At 32.6% G+C, this 20,857-nt stretch overlaps 2 protein-coding genes across 2 annotated transcripts; one reads left to right on the top strand and one right to left on the bottom strand.

The window, feature by feature from the left end:
* Positions 1-169: 169 nt before the first annotated feature.
* On the bottom strand, positions 170-5,379 carry LOC140060692 (tektin-4-like). The gene is made up of 6 exons (XM_072107009.1): positions 4,673-5,379; positions 4,193-4,263; positions 3,749-3,892; positions 3,190-3,412; positions 1,312-1,466; positions 170-871 (listed from the first exon to the last, which is right to left on the bottom strand). Exons 1-6 carry the CDS (start codon positions 5,237-5,239, stop codon positions 655-657), a joined length of 1,377 nt encoding a protein of 458 aa, XP_071963110.1. The 5' UTR covers positions 5,240-5,379; the 3' UTR covers positions 170-654.
* Positions 5,380-5,506: 127 nt separating this feature from the next.
* LOC140060702 (uncharacterized) lies at positions 5,507-18,363 on the top strand. Its single transcript, XM_072107022.1, has 6 exons — positions 5,507-5,656; positions 6,954-7,117; positions 7,673-7,756; positions 14,329-14,419; positions 14,573-14,707; positions 15,154-18,363. The coding sequence occupies exons 2-6, from the start codon at positions 6,998-7,000 to the stop codon at positions 15,714-15,716; spliced, it is 993 nt and encodes a 330-aa protein (XP_071963123.1). The 5' UTR covers positions 5,507-5,656; positions 6,954-6,997; the 3' UTR covers positions 15,717-18,363.
* Positions 18,364-20,857: the final 2,494 nt, after the last annotated feature.

Here is a 20,857-nt window from a genome sequence, read left to right as displayed (position 1 = left end):
CTCGAACCCTTGCCGATGTTATGGCTACATAATTACAGTTCCACTGTCGTAACTGTTCGGCCACTCACTCACGTCTACCATATGAGCGACAAAAAGATGTACTCGCATTTCAGGAAGTGTCTCTGGTGTATTCAAGCTGATGTGGAGACGCCAAAAAGGAAATGAACCAATGAGATGTACTGTAGTAATAGCAAATTTATTTAATTTTATATTTAAAACATATTTACATTCACATTGACAGGTCACAAAATATTATCTAATGGCATATACATTTTACGTATTATTAATTATTATGTAACTTAAATTTTTAATACTGGCTTAAGTATACAATGACATAACATTGTGGCTTTTAATTGTTATTGTCCGTTGCATAGCAGAGTTCTAGCTGCCTTGAGTGGCACCCTATTTCTTCCATGCTGTGTATACCTATATGTATGCATTATTATTATCATAATATACATCTTTCAGAATGTCCATGATTTTGAATGATAATCTACTATAAATCAACATTTAACAAAAATTAAGCATTTATCATTTTTACATTTTTTATTGCATAATTAATAATTTACATAACATCAAATTAATTGATTTCAATATGTTGGGTTTATCATTTTAAATTTAATAGGCTTTTTGGTATTTGGTACTTTTAAAAGATTACTGATACCCAACTAGTTTTGATGTGCTTGGGTAGCGTGTTCTAAATTTAAGGCACTTGTCGCGGTCGACGGAGATGCTGTTCTTCTTGAGGGCGATCTCTTGCTCAAGAGATCTTCGTGTTGCTATCAAATCTTTCAGGTTACCCTGTGACTCAGCTAGTTTCTGCTGCAGTTGATCGATTGAGTTCTGTATCTCGCCAACTTCGCTGACCATTCTGGAAAAAAATTGACCATTGTTTTGGTTAATCTCATGTAAAAATATTATATGAAGAACACACATACAGTTGTAACTGGGATAATTAGGGGGTAACTCCCACTATATAGTGGATTTGTGTGGTTTACAAAGAGCTATAATCAAAATTGATTAAAAATAGTTGAATTGGCTGAAAATTCAAACCCTGTTATATAGTGTATATAGATATACTGTACCAACAAATATAACTTGAAATAATTCAATCAGTTGTGTACAGCTATGAGCACTCACTGGCTAAGCCCAGGGGCCCCGGAGCTTATAGGGCCCCTGACCAGGACACGAAGGAGAAATAAGGCATTCAAAATGTCAAAAAATGGCCAAGGCCTTTAGCGTTGGAGGGCCACTTAACGTCCCTAAACCAGGGGCCTCTACGTTACGCTACTGAGTTCAATCTTTGCTTACTTAAAGTGTGCAGGATCTCTGCATAGCTCAACGTTTGGTCGGTATGTCCGGTGGTCCAGTCTTGTCTGTGCTACTTTCATTGGCGCTTCTTTATCTTTAATAGCTTTCTGTAGATCTGCAATGTTTTTCTCCATTTTGGCAATCTCTTCAACAGTCTATAAAAAAAGAGTCTTACAGTCTCTATTCTAGTTCATTACATTTAATTAAAATAACTAGATGGCACGCTCGCTTCGCTCGCGTACCATCTAGGTCGTGCCCACAGATGGTTCTCGAATACACAGTATTTTCCAGCGAGAAAAAAATGGAGATTTCAAATGTACGTACTGCAGGACTATAATACATTGTCGTTTACAGAAACGAATAAATATACACGATGATTTATGTAGTCAGCTAAAATTAGCACCCTGGGAATTACTTCCGAGAGAGAAACAAAATGAGTCAAATTTTTTTATTTGGACTCATTTAAACAAACCCAATTTGTGTTTTGTATGTAACATTAAGGGTTGAGGGATGGGGGAAGAAGATAGGTACAAAGAGGAAACATTTTAAAATATATTCTTATCCACTCAGTAACGAAATATTGTTTTTAATGTTTTATAGGCCTATAAATAATATACCACTAAATACAGTAAAACATTTACGATTTAATACTTTGTTAAAACTCTCACTGTCATAGTCGATTGAAATAGTAAAGTACATGTAACGATACACCACTACGTACGTACGTTTATATATTTTTAAATTATTAATTAATACAAACGTTGAGAAGCAACTGTCAGTAATAACGTTTATTTATTTGTATATTATATGTTTATAATCTAACAGTAGGGCCTACCCACACTCACAGTAATAAAGTTTATTTGTATATTTGTTTATATTATTATCTAACAGTACCAACACTCACAGTAAGATATTTGCGATTCAAATTGCGATCAAAAGTGCATTGCAATACTATTTATGTTTATTCTCCAAGGGGGCCCATAAATCTAAATCTATACCTCTATGGTTAAATCAAATAATTTGGAATGTTCCATTCATCACAAATCAATACATGTGTAAAAACGTATATTACATGTATCAAAATACCATTTTTTAAAGAAAATTGGCCTGTCTTCAACATTATGATGCTGTACTCGAACTGTTCAACCGGTTTTCAGCTATTAAAAACAATTATCGTAGGAGGAGATAGGAAAATGCGAAGTGTCCTCGTATTATTGTGTGCGGGTATTTTTCAAATTGACATCCATTAGACAGTGTATACCACGATCGGAAAACACCCCTATTTGGGGCAAATCGTTGAACCTAAATTCGTTCCAATCGTCAATAACTAATTATCGAACTCAATTTAATTAGTAGAAAGGGTTACATCAGGTGGTTAAAATCAGTACCGAAAGTACGAACCAACTTTACATACCATCGAGTAAACATTCTAGAAATAACGCGCGATTTACCGATTTTTGCCCTTACGTAAATTTATATATAGATTGATAGGTTTTCTTTATAAAGTAGAAACCCTATTAAGGAGACACGCTTGGGACCACCTATTAGTAATGATAATTTATTTAATGCCCTTCACTCGTTAAATAGAGGTGTCTTAAAGGAGGGATTGTACTGTATTTGTGTATAATTTGAGTTCATTGTATTTTTTCAAAGCTTTTTGGAAACAAAGTTTTTGATAATAATATGTTGTAGTAGAGAAAAATTTACTCATACTTTTTTTTTTAATTCATTGTACTTTTTCAAAGCTTTTATGAGTTTTTTATAATTAGTACAGTAGGTTGTACCAGGAAAGAGACTCATATTCTACTCTTTGAATTAATTTTACTTTTTCAAAGCTTTTAGAAGTTTTTGATAATACAGTAGTATATTGTACTCTACCTTTTGCCTATGATTTTCCATCTGTGTCTTGGCATTATTCATTTCTTGGATTCTATTCGTAAACTCTGTATTAACTGTGTTACACTGCTCTCTCATGTCGTTTGATGTGTCTGTTAAAATTTGATCAATTAAATTCCTAAGCTGCTGTGAAGTGAGTTTCTCATGCTCAGCCCGGACGATATTATCATGCGAGAATTGAGCCCAGCTCTCGGGGGTAGATTGCCTGCAATAAAGATAAATAAATACTGTTATAGTCCAGTGATTTTTGTTTTCACAACCAAGCCAGGATTTTTACAAGGGTTTTTTTTCCTGCAAAAAAGCATAAGCAACTGAGGAAGGTCTAGCCTAGTAGATGGTATGATTTGCCTGCTGGCTAGATTTGCCTGCTGGCTAGATAGGACTGGCCAAAAAATATCATGAGTTAGGCCTATTTAGTAGCATTTTTCCTGCTGATTTCTCAGAAAAAGGGTGTTTCTTTGAACCCTATCAACCTTGTGGCTATTTTAGTCAGATTACAACAACTGTGATTACTAGAGTAACAAACTTATGACTGACTTACACAGCATTAAACTTGGCTGATCCTTCTTTATACATAATATCTGTGGAGTCATTGTTCAGATTGGCACATTTTGTATCAATATCGTAAGCCTCAACTTTATCGGACCAATCCATTGTCAGCTTGTGCTTTGCTCCACGATTCAATCTGAAAAAAATAGTTGATCAAAATAATAATTAATTATTAATATTACTGTATAATCCCATGCTTGAGTATAATCCCATGCTTGAGTATAATCCCATGCTTAAATAATCTAACTTTATGTAAAAAAAAGTGTTCCCAACTGTGGTAGTGCTATGTTAAAAAATGGCAGTGATATGACATCATCGTGTCCATATTATGGGCATATCACATTTTTTTTGTCACAAAGTTTGATAGTATAGACAGAGCTTTAGAGATTTTTGTGATCATAAACATTGGTGTAAAAAACTTTTGTTAATTACTTACTTGATTTGTCTATCAGATTGTTCAATTGTTCTTTTTAGTAGATCTTGTACTTTACAAATAATCTCATACTCCTGGTAGAAAAATGAAAATTACTAGTAATTTGATTTATACTAAAAACAACATAGTATGGCGTATTCACCTGAAGACAATTCATGCCATTGTTTTAAACCAAAACTTGAAACACACTGTGGTTTGTTTAGCTACTTTACAGTTTTCATTTATTTTCAAAACTGTGATTCGAAGCTTAAATATTATTCGCTTTTAAGTTTTCTGAAGTACACACATAATTTTTATTTCACAATCATTTTTTAATACATTTTAACAAATGGTAAATAATTGTAAGTAAATATGTATTAATAATATAGATACAACATACAGGTAATTATACGTAAATATTGAGAAAAAAAACGAACATTGAATTTATAAACCATATAATTATAATAATTAACAATAATAAACAAAATAAACAATATTACATACCTTATTAAGAGCAAGCTCAACACGGTCATGAACAAGATCAATGTCATGTCTTCTTCCACGACACTGAAGATTGTCTTGCACTATTGACATCGGAATTTCAGTTGCATCAAGAGCATTTTCAAGCCGTTTCTTCTGAGCACACATCAGGTCCGTCTCCTCGATCATTTCTTCAATTTCACGGTTCAATGAGAACTTCCAAAAGTTAATATCATGAAGACGCTCTGCAAGTTTTTTCGTGGCATCTGTCTGTGTACGTTTTGTCAGGGCATCCGCCTCGTTTGAAAGCGTCTTTGACTCGTGTTGAAGCCTCTCCGCGTTATCACGGTCTGAAAAACTCTGATAGTACTTTTGGTAGTTTGACGTATGCCATTCTTCCGGGGTGTGCTTAGCTGAGCGGAAGCCTTCGGCTGTAGGGGCGCCTCTTGCAGTACCCAGCACGCCACTATCACCGTACGTTGTCATTCTTGCAAGGCTGCCAGCTAATTCACTGTCAGTTCTTGTACCAAAAACACCGGTTGGTGGAGTGGGAGCAGGTGGAGTACGTGATTTTGAAAGTAAAGTAGCCATGTTGTGTAATAAAAATATAGAAATAATAAAACAGTATGTCAATATCTAAGTCTAACCTTGATCGTCTTACTGGAGAATGTCTCAGCGAACGACTACTGCAGTTGCTAGCCGAAATGACATGCTTTGTATTTGTGGTTGCCAACAGTCTTTTGTTTTTGTTGTATCTGCTGTTGTCATAGTAAATTAACGTCATAGTTTTCGAATCACCCATTGGTTGTCACTATTGATGGCTGGTCTATGGAAGTCTAACATTCATTTTGTCGGTAGAGGGGGTACTTTGTAATTAACTTTTTTTAGGGTTCGACGTGTTTTGTCAATAATGTCAATGAATCAGATTGGATTGTTAATTATTTATTCATTATTTATACAATCGTAGAAAAGTAGACGTTTGTATGATTCTGTTAGTATACACTTATGGCAAGTATTTTTTATTTATCAGATTAAAAGGGTTTTAATGTGGTAGATAGCCTAGAGGCTAAGCTAGCCGAGTTCGGAGTAGGCCTAGCCTAGGCATCATGAATGGATATACAAGTATTGCATGTGATATGTTATGTTAGGCTAGACTTGTGGTGGTGTGTGTGCTGGGGAAGATCACCGAACAGTAGGCCTACAAACTCTAGTCAGATTGGATATGGAGTGGGTGGGACATGAATATTTTATTAGGCCCATGCCTTCTAATAAATAATTTTACTATAGTAATCAGAGAGGTACTTCTATTTGAAAATGACTGAATGAAATAAATTATTTTTTTTAATAGTTTTTTGGGCGCTAGCCTAGTTCCGTTTCGCACCTGTCGTTTATTTCGACTCAAAATTGGTTAAGTAACCTTATCGTGAGTACCACACCTTAGAATTAGGCCTCAACAATATTTTTACGAAGGAGATTACACAAAAAGTAAAAATTAATCCTTTAAATTGATGAATTTACAGGTGTGTTTCTCTCGCACCACATATCGGTTCGTGAATTTCGCATACTCCATGTTCAATGTTGTTGTTCTATGGAGCGCCAAAAGAGCAATCATAATAGAGGGCTAAAAACTCAATAAATTGCGTATATTTAATGCATTTATTGGTGAAAATTACGTTCAATTTTATCATATTTTGTCAATGTCAATGCAACAAAAATATTACTGTTGATACTGTACATGGTTTTTGCAGGAACTTTTAGGAATGAAAATCGACAAATTCATCATCATATTACATGTACTGTAGATAAATAAATAAATAAATAATATTCCTCTTATAGTCTTAGTCTTACTCTTAGGTCTAGGGTTGGTTGCTATTTGAAAACAGCAAATTATTAGCAGTAAAATGTTACAGCATTTTTATTGACAAAATATAATAAAATTAAACGTCAATAATAAATGCATTCCACGGAGTTTTTAACCATCTATTGTTGTCGCTCTTTTGGCGCTCCATAGAAACGAAAATATTGAATTTCGAGTATGCTAAATTCGTGAACGGTATGCGAGAAACATGTCTGTAAAATCATCAATTTAAGGATTTATTAGTTACTTTTTATGTGATTCTTCTTCATAAAAGTACTTTTGAGGCCCAATTTTAAGGTGTGGTATTCACAATAAGTTGCTTAACAATTTGGAGTCAAAAGGAAGTCGAAATAAAAACAGGTGTGAAACGGAACTAGCGCCGTTTTTTGTTGCCTTTTTTTCTAAAATAATAATGAATAAAAATAGAAATGTGAAAACTTTATTTAGACAACCCATTGTTGCTTTGATCATCTGAATGCCGTTTCATAAATATGAATCCAATTTGGAGATTACAGCACGATATCAGAAGAACAAGGAGTGATAATGAAAAAAAGTCTAAGCAGCAAAGAGAGGTGCTACGACATCGAGAGGTGAAGGACCAACGAAGAGAGGCAAGTGTCTTTATCTAATGTTGAACTTCAATGTTGAGAATAAAGTACAGTATCGCATATTGTTTCCAATTAAAACAAAAAACAATATTCAAATGAATCTGTGATTAATTGTTGTTAATAATATTTTAATATTCGGTCACCAATGAAAAATAACCAGCAGGATTGTGAATAGGCTAAAGCCCAAACAGATTTTGCAATCACACAATTTTATATCTAATGTCATTCATAACTAGAGTCAGTAGGTAAAGATTTATGTATTCAAAATGCAACATTTTTACTCCTTAAAACCATCACTTGTTTTGATTCACTATACTGTACATACAGTAACAGGCTCAGTATTTTTTATTATATTATTCATCATATTGATAAACAAAAAAGTGTATCCATCCTGTAAATAACTGCATTGATATTAATAAATTGACCTAGAAATAATTATACGGGTTATGGTTATCGAAATTAAAATGCAAATTTAAGATTAAAAATTAAATTAAAAAAACAAACTTTTGACACAATTAATATTTTATACAGTAAACTAAATATAATGATTTGTTATAGGATGCTATTGACCGTGAACGACAACGCAACGTTGCCGGACAAGACGTTGCAAATGACAATGTTAATGACGAAGCAGAAAAAGAGGTAGGACTGCCATGTTTAAAATCAATGACACTTACATTTTGATGAATTGCAATGGTGATTATTGTAATTACTAAACAAAAGAGCACACTGTTTACATATTTTGTAGACATTTATTTAAATGGAAACAGTTATTAGATTGACAGTTGGTGTGTTATAAAACAAATAATAATAATTAATGTTTATTCATTGAGTGGGAGGGGTAGGGATATCTGCACCATGGTTGATCAATTTGTTATCAACTGAAATATTATAATATAATCCCCATATAAACATTTATTATTTAAATACTGTTCATATGATTCTGTTTTGCTACATCAATACTATTTTTAAGCTCTATCTACACTATCAAACTGGTTTGACAAAACATGTTTGATGTGCCCAAATATGGTAGTGATATGACATCATGTCTATAACATGGGCACATCACAATCATTTTTTTTGTCACTTGTAACAATTTTCATACAGTAAATATTCCCTATCATACCGTAGTAGCATGTTTTCCAATGCATTTAGATCATGTAAGAGAAGTTTATTATTAATTCCTGCATAACAAACATACTGAGTTGACTAATTATTATCACAGAGTCTGTATGACTACCACACACATGCACCGACAGACTGCTATAAATGCTTTAGTAGATATTAACATGATCTATTACTAGTGCTGTAGATTATAGATTGCTTCTTCAACAGCTCAACCTACTTATTACCTGTATTGTTGATCCATTGTAAAATGGAACGTATATTTACATAGTTTAGTTATGAATAGGTTTACTACAGCATTTAATCAATATAGTATCTTTGAATATAACTAAAGTATGTTTAGTATCCTATAAATCTTGTGGTTAATTTCTCAAAATGTTAATTCAGTATCAGAATATAAAAATGACTACATTAGATTACATAACATACAGCCCATTATAACCACATTAACTATTATACAGATATTGACTGCTTAGAGGTTAAATATAAGATTTGACATCCCCGAGGGAATGATATTAAGTTCGAGGGAATATATATTCCCCGAGAACTTAATATCATTCCCGAGGGGATGTCAAATCTTATATTTAACCGATATATAAAAGGCAATATCTGTTATATTATATAGCCAAGAACAAGTCTGCTGGGTTGGGTGAAGCTAGGCTAGGCCTCCTATAGTATTTGTATTGTATTTAAAACAAGCCTGCCTAGACACCTTACCTTGCGAAGAATAATATACAGATAATTACTAATTAATGATTCCTTGGCAATAAAATATTCACTTAGGCCTAGGTCGTTTAAATTAACAGAAGAATTTCCATCAATAAGCCTATTAATAATAATATTATAATCAGGTAGGCCGAATAAACAATTTGTCTTCTCTCGATCTTCGAGGAGCCGAATCACTGGATGTTCAGCGCGTACTAGTTACTAGGTTACTACCGTGAGTATTGACCAATCACAAACGGTGTTTCATCACATTTAGGGTGGACTTATAACAAATGAGGGCGCTATGTATGCATAGCTTAAATAGTTTAGAAGATTAATTTCTTCAAGCAAATTCCGTGGCCCAGCGGATGAAACATTGTCTTGCGATGGAGTGACAATTCCACCCGAGTTCAAGATCGAGTAGATGACTTTTGTTTATTTATCGGCAAACTCGAGTGTTGCACACGAAAATTACACAGTCAATATCATCGTACTCGAGAATTTATATGATTAATGACAGGGGACACGATTATTACGCGAAAATTACACAGTCAATATCATCGTTCTCGAGGATATATACGATTTACGATCCTCGCAGCGGTAGTCATGTGATGCAGTTTCAACCAATCACGTTCGCGTATTTACATAGGCTATGTAATATAAACAGATTATTACCGTAATTATATTACAGCTCATGATATTATATTATTATTATATTATGATATTATAACACCTAAATAAATTCCTGTCATTTGAGTGGACGATTGTGGGTCACATGACGTGCAATAGTACGCACTATTAAACGATCGTTTAATAGTACTTTTTTAAACGTTTTTGTGTGCGAAAAAAAAAACGTTTCGCGGATGAAATAAAATCCCCTATACAAAAATTACTGTGAAATACAACAGCGCCACCTGTCGTCCTGCCTCTGTTTGTTGTAAACACCACACCGCGAGATATGCAACAGCAGCAGATTTTTGTGTACGATTTGGAGATATATGTACTAATTTCATTCAAAAAGGCATTTAAATTAGCTTTAGATTTTTTAGGATTTTGATTAATTAATGGGGACATCCCTACAAGACGTGGAATCGTTGGAAAAAACCATAATTATAGCCTAGATAAGTTCCAATTTTCTGTCGAAGTTTTGCCTTTCAGCCAAGCTAGTACAGTACTATTACTAGTAACTACTAAGCTAGGCCTGTTAGGATTACGCTAGGCCTAGCCTAGGCGTTTTAGCCTTGCTAGGCCTAGGATTGTTTAGTCGTTGTTGTTGACATAATTAACACTAAAGTAGTTGTGTTTATAAAATCCATATAAATATAACATTTAATATAATATTAAAAACCAAATGTTACTGTTTTAATCAATGTGAATGAAATGTAGGCCTCTTGGATAGGGCTACCTTTATTTCATTCAAATGACAGGAATCTATTTAGATGTTATATAAAACAAATAATAAATGTTTTATATTCGTGTAATGGTACAAATAATGGCATTTGGTGAATGATGAAAGGTTATATCAACTCGGCGTTGCCTCGTTGATATAACCTTTCATCATTCACCTCATGCCATTATTTGTACCATTACACTCATAAACATTCATTTTTGTATATTATACCAACTCAGCTACAGTGATTAAGTTCACTTAGGTTGACCCTGGTTTCCCCAATTTCTGTTTTTTGTTGTTATGTATACTAAAATAGACCAAGTAAATAATGAATGAATGAATGGATATGCTCACAATCAATATATTACAGCTTTCAGCTCATAATACCCACATTTTATTAGCTTATAGAGCTCATATTATACTCACATTACAGCTTATATTTATATTTAATATTATTGCTCATATTATATGACTACATTACAGTCTAATATTATTGTTATTAATACATATCATTAGCTCATATTAGAATGACTACATTATATTAAAACTCATGTTATCAATGTTTATGACTATTTCAGTATTTAATGCATGCATTAGATATAATGCATTTCATCAACATAATCTTGAATAATATTAAATTAATTATATTAATTTCAAATCATTGTATTCAGCCATAAGCAAAAATATATGTTTAATTTTTTTTTATGAGGATAAATTATTCAAAAATGGCCAGTAGCTACAGTAAAACTGTCTGATTGGTCAAATTGATATGCAGAGCTAGACCTATCCTACCACATCCTCAGATCCAAGCATCTTGCTTATTTGTGTTCATAAAATCTACACAAAGCTAATAATCTTGAAGCTATCTAGGTCCAAATGTAGTAAAAGAGTTGTGGCAAAAGATAAAAAAACGTTATTTTAATCATTAGTAGTGGTATCGATTTTGATATACTGTATAATTTAGATTCATGTTCAAGCTCTTATTACTGGCTGTAATAATTTATGCTCTCAATAATGACTTCAACAAGCACTCAATATTTACACGAAATTCTAATTAAGATAAAACTACTCGTAGCTTTAGACTTGCATTTCGTGATGATGACCTATTTACTTTAAGGAGCAAACTGACGTCATTCAAAGTATGCAAAATGTGTCTGATTTATATTTACTGAAAATAATGTTTTTTTCTTCAGTCAACCTAAATAAATTGTATTATTTGCCATTGTGCATGACAGAACTACTGTACTGAGTCTCAGTCGCACCTCTTTTCATGCTTATTCTCTCTTTGCCAGCATGGCTACTCCTAAAAAATTAAAACTCAGACTTTATCAGAAAATTTTGTATATATGAAACATTAGACATTTTAGCTATCACTTATTATTTGCAGCAGCTTTCTAGTACATCACTGAAAAGGTTTGTATACAGTTGTACAGTAGTTGATCTCTAGTCTTTAATAATAATACTGTTTATATAAACACCTAAATAAATTCCTGTCATTTGATTGGAAAATTGTAGATCACATGGCGAGCAATAGTACACACTATTGAATGGTCGTTCAAAAATAATATTTTAATAATCATATTACCTGATAAACTGTAATTGAAAGGGGTAAAATAACTTTACTGTAATAGCCAACCCAACAACCCTGCTTTATGTCTGATGTCACAAACAGGCATATCCCTGGGTATAGTGTAGTCCCAGTATTTACTTTTGGTCTTGACTCTTGCCAGTTTCAGATGAGTTTTTACAAGAATATTACACATTTTTTTCCTGAACCCGAGGATATACGGTATAATTATCTGTTTTATTCGGCGGAATTAAATAACTATATTAAAACTAAAAAATGGCATACAGTTTAGTTAATTTTAATCAACTTTATTTTTCATGTTTTAAGGGACAATTTCATCTTTAAAGGAAGGAAATCAAATATTATATTTTAGTCAGGGATTATCATATTTCAGTGTACAGTATTTCTACTTAATTAATTGCAGTCTCCTATTGAATTCTAAAAATAAAATTGATCTTGCCATATTAATATTGGCATTTAGCATTTAAAAAGCCTCTGCTGTTGGGCTTTCCTACGGCAAACTAATCGTTTTTACTCTAATTAGCATAGCATGGAGGTATTGATGTTCTTGTTTACCAGGCTCACTGTGTAGTAAAGTGTGTTATTTTCCAAAAAACATATACAGTACCGTAGTTACATTTTCAATTAATATCCTTCTTATTGAACCCATAGTGTATTTATTTGTAATATACGATGATATTATCACATACATAATTGTTAAGTGAAAATTTCTTTTGAATTAAGAGTAAGTCATTATGGATGTTGACATCTCCACCACCAATCTCCACCAAATGTAGAATTGGTAAATGAAGAAGAAAACACTCTGACAGAGTTTTACCATCATCTAAAACAGTCACTTCTAAAACACATTCTACAGTAGATCTTATCTTGGCCTGGTTCATTGAAGACAGCATTAAAAGTACAATATTTGTTTATTCTCTTAGATATTAGCGGCCGGGCTGCCTTACAGTTTATAAATTATTTTTTATTATACTGTATCAATGGGCTGTTTAGATTGTCCTTGGTTTGTTTAGTTAATGATTCTCTATGTTAAATTTACTAACCCTGTACTATTTTTAGCAATTCAGGGGACCCTTGGTCACTTTCCAAAGAAAGTGTTATTAAACCAACCACTATTAAGGGAACACTTTGTTGAATTCCAAAGGTGTGTCCCCTTATATAGGAGTTCTACTGCATTTAATTAATAGGAGCAGTAATTTTAATAAGCATACGGAATCTGTAACTCTGTCTATACTATCAAATTAATTGACAAAAAAAGTCACATTAAGTTTGATAGTGTTGTCAGAGCTTTAAACCAAGAATTCTTTTTTTAACTAAGAAATTAATATCTTGCAAACATAGTATTCAAATTTCAACCTCAAGAGTCTGTTGCTCTAGAAAGATTTTTTTATGATCTCTAGTAAATTAAATACATTTCATTACATGTCTGGTGGTAGCCTTGGATATTGATTAAATTCACTGAACAATGTTTAATTTAATACCATGGCTTTGTGAAGTGATTATATAGGAAGATTGATTGCAGCACAAGAAAAAGAGTTATTTCTGACATAATGATACATAACGAATCTTTTTTATAAAGTTGTATTAAAAATTGTGGTTGGAATTTTTTACATTTTCATTTAAGTTTTTTTAAATTTTATTTTTTATTTCTCAATAACCATTTTTCACTAATATTTTTAACTGGAAAGTGTTGTTTCTTCATGTTCTAGTTGTTAATGTTAATGCAATTCTCTTCTTTTTAATTTAAATTTAAAAAGTAACCCACTATCATCTAACCCATCATACAGTAGCTACATTGGACAGTTACTTTACATCCTTATCATTTTCACTTTCTCAGTTCTCAAATTCATTAAAGCTTCAAGTTATTAACTTTAGTCTATGGCTTGACCATGATGCATTGTTTAAAGTGCTCTATGTTCCATTAGCGTTCCCTAGTGATATTGCTAATAGAGATCAAATTACATAACATAATAAATACAGTATATTAATATATCTGTGGCCTATCTTAAATAATTTACTATTGAATGTTCTTCTGTAAAAATTAATAATAAATGGGTTGGTGCTTGCTTACTGTACCAACAAGAAGGTAAAGTTTAGCAATGCGTAACAAAATTGTAAACACAATACAAGTGTTTTCCACTATTAAAAAAGATTTTGTTTCTTTTAAAAATTTCCATAATTAATTCTAAAATGTTTGCAAGGGTTATTGAGACGAAATTGTTTTCTAAAGCTATGATTATGCCCCTTTTTTATACTACATTTATTATTGGTACTTTAGTTTATGATGTAACATTCAAGAGAGAAAATGTTTAGTGAAATGAATAAATATATGATTGAATGTAATTTGTATGCATAACCTAGAAAAAGTTGTTACCGGTATGTGTAAAATATAATTATATCTTGCAGTCACCGGCTGAACTATTTCAGCGTGAGCTATGCTGGTGTATTCAACAACTTGAACACGGTCTAGCCTCCGCCAAGCCTACCTCTAAACAAGGTATTTAAATTTATTTTTCAGTATTTTAATAAAGGGAATTTAAATGATAGTCAATATTCTGCTTTTGAGCATTTAAAAGATAAAGAGACTGCAGAAACAGAGTCTCAAATTTGGGACCATTAAAACAAGAATAATGTACTTCCATTCCTTCAGCAAAAGATGCCGAGAAATTAGTACGCACCTTGAAATCACACAAAGCACCGATGGTCAAGAAGAGACAAGTCATGCGCATGACATTTGGTGATTATCGCAAGAAGATGATGGCAGAAAAAACTAAACATGAAAAGAGTAAGTTTTTTGTTCCATTAAAAATTCATTGCAAATTAATATTTTGTTCTTGTTAATTAAATTTGTTTTTGTTTTCTTATATTAAAACAAATGAATGAATTCCTTTAAACTACTATTAAAAGTTGTTTTTTGGACAAATTTGAGTTAGCCAAAATTATTTCAGGTTATTGAAAGCAGCCTTGGAACCACCACCTTGCCAGGTTGCAGAACCAGATATACTTGTCTAACAACATAGGGTTATTCCATGCCAAGTTTACCTGGATAAACTGACAATGACCATTCAATCCAAAGTGAGAGATTCAAAGTGAAAAGAAGAATATTTCTCTGACAATGGTTGGTGCAGAACCGTGCCCTTAGGTGAAAATGTCCCAAATAACTTTCTAATAATAATAATAATAATCTCTCATAATTCTTCTAGTAAAATAATTTATACTAATTCTTTAAAGAAAAAAGTCAACCTACTTTGACACCAGTTGCCTCTGATCAGCAATCACTTAGCACCTTTTACAGACATGCTTCTCGATGCCATCCTCAAGACTCTGAACACCAGATGGAGACCAATTCGGAGGTGAATGAGAAGAAAGATTGGGAGAAGGATGTATCATTGCAAAAGTTAGAAGAGGAGGTAGAAGGTATATCAAACGATCAAGAAACATTTAAATTTAATTTTGAAATTGATAAAAACCTCATAGATAATCAAAGTTCACCAGAGAAAGGGAAACTAGGAGATGAAGAAGGTTTGATAAATACAGGAAAAAGGAAGAATAAAGGAAAGAAGAAGAAGCGAATGAAAGATTCTCAAAAAGGTAGATCTGACAAAGATGAAGACAAGGTTGAATCTATCAAGAAAGAGGTAAAGGAAGAAGTCAAAGATGTTGTTGAGAAGGAGTCTCATGAAAGTGGAGATGTTGAAAGAGGAATTCTAAATCTCCAGATGACTGGTGATAGTAAACCATTCAAGTTTAATTTTGATGTGACCAATACTGGGGAGGCAATTACACAAGAATAATTGTCACCTGTTGATTTTAGTACTAGTTCCAAGAAGTGCAATGTCTTGTTAAGATTACTCTGTGCTAGACAGCATATCTTTGATGCTTGACTCAACTTGACACTAAGTTTTCATCACCATTGACCAATATTTCTTCAGCTTCTGTACTTAATTAGCATAGTTGTATAAGAAAACTGAATCTCGTCTTGAGTAAAGTCTTTCAAGTCAATTGTTGGCATTATTACTAGGAAGCTTGGTTGTCTAGAGATATGGACACCAGACTGGTTGGTTGTGGGTTTGGGTCACACACAAGTATAACTTGTTCTCAGATGTATTTGGTAACATTATTTCAGAGTTGGGAAAAGCATGATATGTTTTTCCAATTTTCATTTGAATAAGAAAAAAAATTTCCATACTCCGTCATACTACTGTACATTAAAAAAGGTTTTTAATATTATGAGATTTGATGCAACATGGGTCACTGTGTCACTTCCAAAGAGAAGGCTCCAATTATGTCTTTTATTGTTTCACAAACACTATGAATATATAGCTATTCTGACAAAATGGAGAAAAGGAAAATCCTGATTCTAGAAACATCTTCCTTTCTAAATAGTTAAATATATTTTAAGTAAGTATAATTTGTACAAATTTAATTTTATATAAGATACTTTATTTTTTGTTAATGGAAGTAAACCCAACCTTTCATAATTGAAGCTACTGTCCTGTAATGGATATAGGAGGTGCTGTGTTTTAGAAATATATTGCTGCTAATTTTTATTTTTAATTAATGTATTTAATATTTTTTGTTATTTTGTACATGAATACTACTTAAATTTGATTTGATAATTACTATAGTAGAAACACTTCATTTCAGACATTCATATTAATGGACAGTTTTCCGTTAACAAACGAGGAGAAATGTAGTGGTTAACACTATGATCAACCTCTAATAAGGGGACACTTACCCATGATACGAATGAGAGGAAATATAGGGTTTAACACAACCCTGATTGGGTCTCGAAGAGAAGTGTCTCATGAATAGAGGTCTCTGTTTAAGTTATGATCATAATACAAAAACATTTTATATTATTTGCATATAAGAAAAGGTAAATTTATTCTAAAGATTGTGCAGTATTTAGTAAAATTTGCTCTTAAATATAATACAATACCGTTATTAATTATTTATTTAGATTAGGCCTACTAAGAATATAATTGTAACCTTTGTATATAAAGTTGTAAATTTATGAGGTTTGTTTTAACCACAATGTGAAAACCGTTCTGTTTCTACTTGTGACAATACGAATTTTGCTGGAGCAATGGTTTAGTGACCTTTCTCTATCCTCCAATTTTTACCCCTTTCTCCCACCACCCTGACCTTGTTCTCAAACTGTCAAAAATACATTCCAAAAAGAAAAATTCACACTGGCAAACTTTTGTCTTCAAACTTTGGTAATAAAAGTTCGCTAGGAGTGCAGAACAGTTGATCGACTTTGGCCAACTGCTGAAAAAAGGTCTAAAATGGCAACATTTTTTCTGCAAACTATGAGTTTGGCAAGAACATTTTTCCGAAGTTTTCTCGCAGTCTACACTAGCAAACTTTATTTTGCCAACACAAGCAAACTCGAAGTTCTTAAACAAAGAATTGGTAATTTGCTAGCGTAGACTATAGAATGTCTATAATTTACAAAGTGGATACTACGTAGACAGCCGATGAGGCTGCTTGCTTTTTCTAAAATTCTTAACCGAGGCCTACACAGTAGTTTATTTTCCAAATACAAATGTACATAACACAAAAGGATTTTATATAGTTATATTTACGGCATTACAGAGATTTTATACGATAGTTAAATGTTGTATTCGTAAGTTTATGTAAATAGTACTGTAAAATACCCAGGTTTATAAGAATCACTGTGGTAGTCAAAGACACTATCAGAACGTTGAATTTTAGCACGCATGATTGGTCACAACGCACATCATAAAGGTATTACAATAATCATATATTTATAATATATGCAATACTATAATGATTGCGCTCATCGATGTATTATACAATAATTATATATTATAATACCTCTATGGTTACGCTCGGGTATTATTTAGGGCCTATTATGTAATACCTCGTTTATGGTTACGCTTATTGATGCGTCCGTATATTCTTGGATAATTAACACACAGTACAATTAATGTCGGATGTGTTATCTCGCAATTTCTGATAGGTTGTGAATATCATGAATAAAATTGTACCGGTTTTACAATTACCGGTATTTATTGACTGTAATACATTGTGTATAAATCAAGTTTAATTATTACGTTGTTTGTTACATGTAGGCCTAGAAAGTTATTTTTTTTTTACTGAAAGAATTGAAAATCGAAGCTTAATAGGCGTATGACTACTGTTTATTTAGTTGGCTTATAGGCCTAATGGTATGACATGGTATGAATTAGAACTATCATCGTATATTATGGATGTCTCAGTGGCGGATCCAGGATTTTGAAATAGGGGCCTACAAATGGTGAAATGAAGGGCTAAGCTTATTTTGATGTCCTATCTTTTGCATTACAATTTGCTACTCTCCTCTCCTCTGGATCAGCCCATGTGTCTTGGATTTCTTTGTTATATCTGTCAAATAGATAATCATTTTAGATTTTAAAGATCGTTGTGTGTGTGTGTGTCAATATTTGTATTAATTTATTGATGTATTTCGGCAGCCAACTCAACAGGACAGTTCACAATCACACAGACCCACTACACAGTTGTATTTAATACAATAATAAAAACATTTCTTTAGTAAATTTACAAATTGGATGCTGGTGTGCTTCCAAAGGCACTGCTCCTTCACGACTATCGAATGTCTTGAGAAGCGCTAATGTAATTCCATAAAACCTTAAACTTACTTAAAATTGTTTCCATCGCGGGTTGAATACAAAACGTTCTGCAAAGAGGATCGTACCGAAATGTCTGTCGAGAGTGTGCTACAAAAATTTAAATTGGTTCCCCGCCAGCACCGAGGATGGTTTTCTCGAAACGTCTTTGTGCGACGAAATTGTTATAAGTGAATACTTTGTACCTTTGAACATGCGCGTGTGGGAATCCTTTATTTTTTTATATGATACTATTTTATAAAGAGTCAACTTATATGGGCCCTACCTATTGTATTTGTTTTTTTTATGGTTTTTTTGGACGAAAAGAGTCCGTTTGTAGAACTACCCGGCGTCTCCTTCGCAACTTATCATAATGATTGATATAATCATCTCACTTTATTCGTTGACGAGGCAGATGCGTACTGCATTAGTTATAAATTACTTTTCAATAAAGAATAATACAGAATATAAATTGTATTTCCCCAAAGGCGACTATACTATTTATATCCCAAAAACGAGGTTTTCATTTATTCTAAACATGATATTTAATATGTCGCCCTCAATTACGACTTATTTCTTCAGGCATTTCGGATATATAATTACTGCATGACAAATTATTATATTGTGCTGCCTTTATGTCAGTATTACCTACACTACTACTATTCTAGACTGTCAATTATAACTGCATACAACCCACCCAACATTTGAACAATTTTCCGTTTATGAGGCTATATACATGTCGTGACGCGTGGGCAGTTTGTTGGGTCCCGATATGATGTGTTCTACAGTAAAATAATCATAATTTTATGTAACATTTAATTTTATGTCGTCAACCACCAAAACCCTAGAATTCGTCGTGAAGTCGAATTCATTTTCTTTATATTTATATTTGTCGTTATCTTTCAATATGAATATTGTTTTCCGCGGGCTTTCACTATCAATGATGTCATCACTTTTTTTCTGTTTTCCCCTCTGGAGTAGATAAGACAATCTGCAATAAATTAGGAGCTTTAATTGTGATGTCTGTAAATTTACAATCATCTTAATTAAATTGCTCTTTATTAGAGACGGATTGATGTAGAAGGCGAGCAGAAGGTCTTCTATACACGTAGACTTAATAACATGACGTTCTCTCGTCGCAGTTCTAGATATCGTGTGTATTCTAACAATCTATTTTTTTTTCATATTTGTTCATCTTAATTTAACCGTTTAAATACGAATTGGTAATTTTAGATACGTCGGTCTGTCTGCCCAGCAAAGTTGCGTTCACTCATTCCGGTCCGGTGGCCAGATAAAAAATTGTGAAAAAATAGGTGTAATGCGTTCACACTACATTTAAGATTCCGTACAGAACGGGCGTTTGCGATCGAGCGTAACGTAACCCGTGGAGGTGTCCCCGGCTACCGGACCGAATACGGACTCACTCGTGCACAAAACCGGAGTTATTATAGGCCTATTATAATTATTATCTACCAAAAGTCATTGATATTAAACATATTGTATTCAGAACAAAGATAGCCCAGATTATTTATTATACACCGAAACAATATAATGAATGAAGTAAAACGAATTATCGAAACGCGCGTGGGAGTACAAAATATTCTGTAGTCTGTATTTTAAATATAGAATCATAAATTATACATGATTACTCGAGGAACTTTTACTTAGTTATAGTAATTGTCTCTCTATTAGATTATTAGTGCTTCGGCTTGCGTTTGTCCTACTTATTTATCGATGCGCTTTCTTTGAATTTCGTTTATAATGTATTCTATGAAATTTAGATCACTTTAATATAGGCTAAAAGATGTGTTTTTTTGTCGGAGATCAGTTTCCATAGTGTAGCGTAATGGAATTGAAATGTAATAAAATCATTTAGGTCCATGGTGTAGTGTCTTAGGCTTAAATCCCTATACGAAGGAGGAAGAAGTTAAGACAACGTGTTAGATGTAGGAACATAAAAAGAGAAACCAGGTTTGGTCAGTATAAAAACTAGAGAAAATGTTTGTTTTAATTTTACTTGCATCTCGGAGAAAATAACAATTTTTGTTTCCATTTTTCTTACATCTTGGAGAAAATAACCATTTTTGTTTTCATTTTTCTTATAATTTGGAGAAAATAACATTGCCCCCCATTTTTGCTGACATGTTGGACAAAATAGCAATTTTTGTTTCCATTTTTGCTTACATCTTGAAGAAAATAACTATTTTTTCTTACGTTTTGGAGAAAATAACTTGTTTCCATTTTTGCTTACATGAAAATGTCGTTTTTCTTCATTTTTGCTTAGGCCTACATCAAAATAG

The sequence above is a fragment of the Antedon mediterranea genome, chromosome 1 (assembly GCF_964355755.1).
Source record: "Antedon mediterranea chromosome 1, ecAntMedi1.1, whole genome shotgun sequence".
NCBI classification, from domain to species: Eukaryota; Metazoa; Echinodermata; class Crinoidea; order Comatulida; family Antedonidae; genus Antedon; species Antedon mediterranea.
The sequence above is the reverse complement of the archived record's forward strand: the minus strand, read 5'-3'. Positions and strand labels throughout refer to the sequence as shown.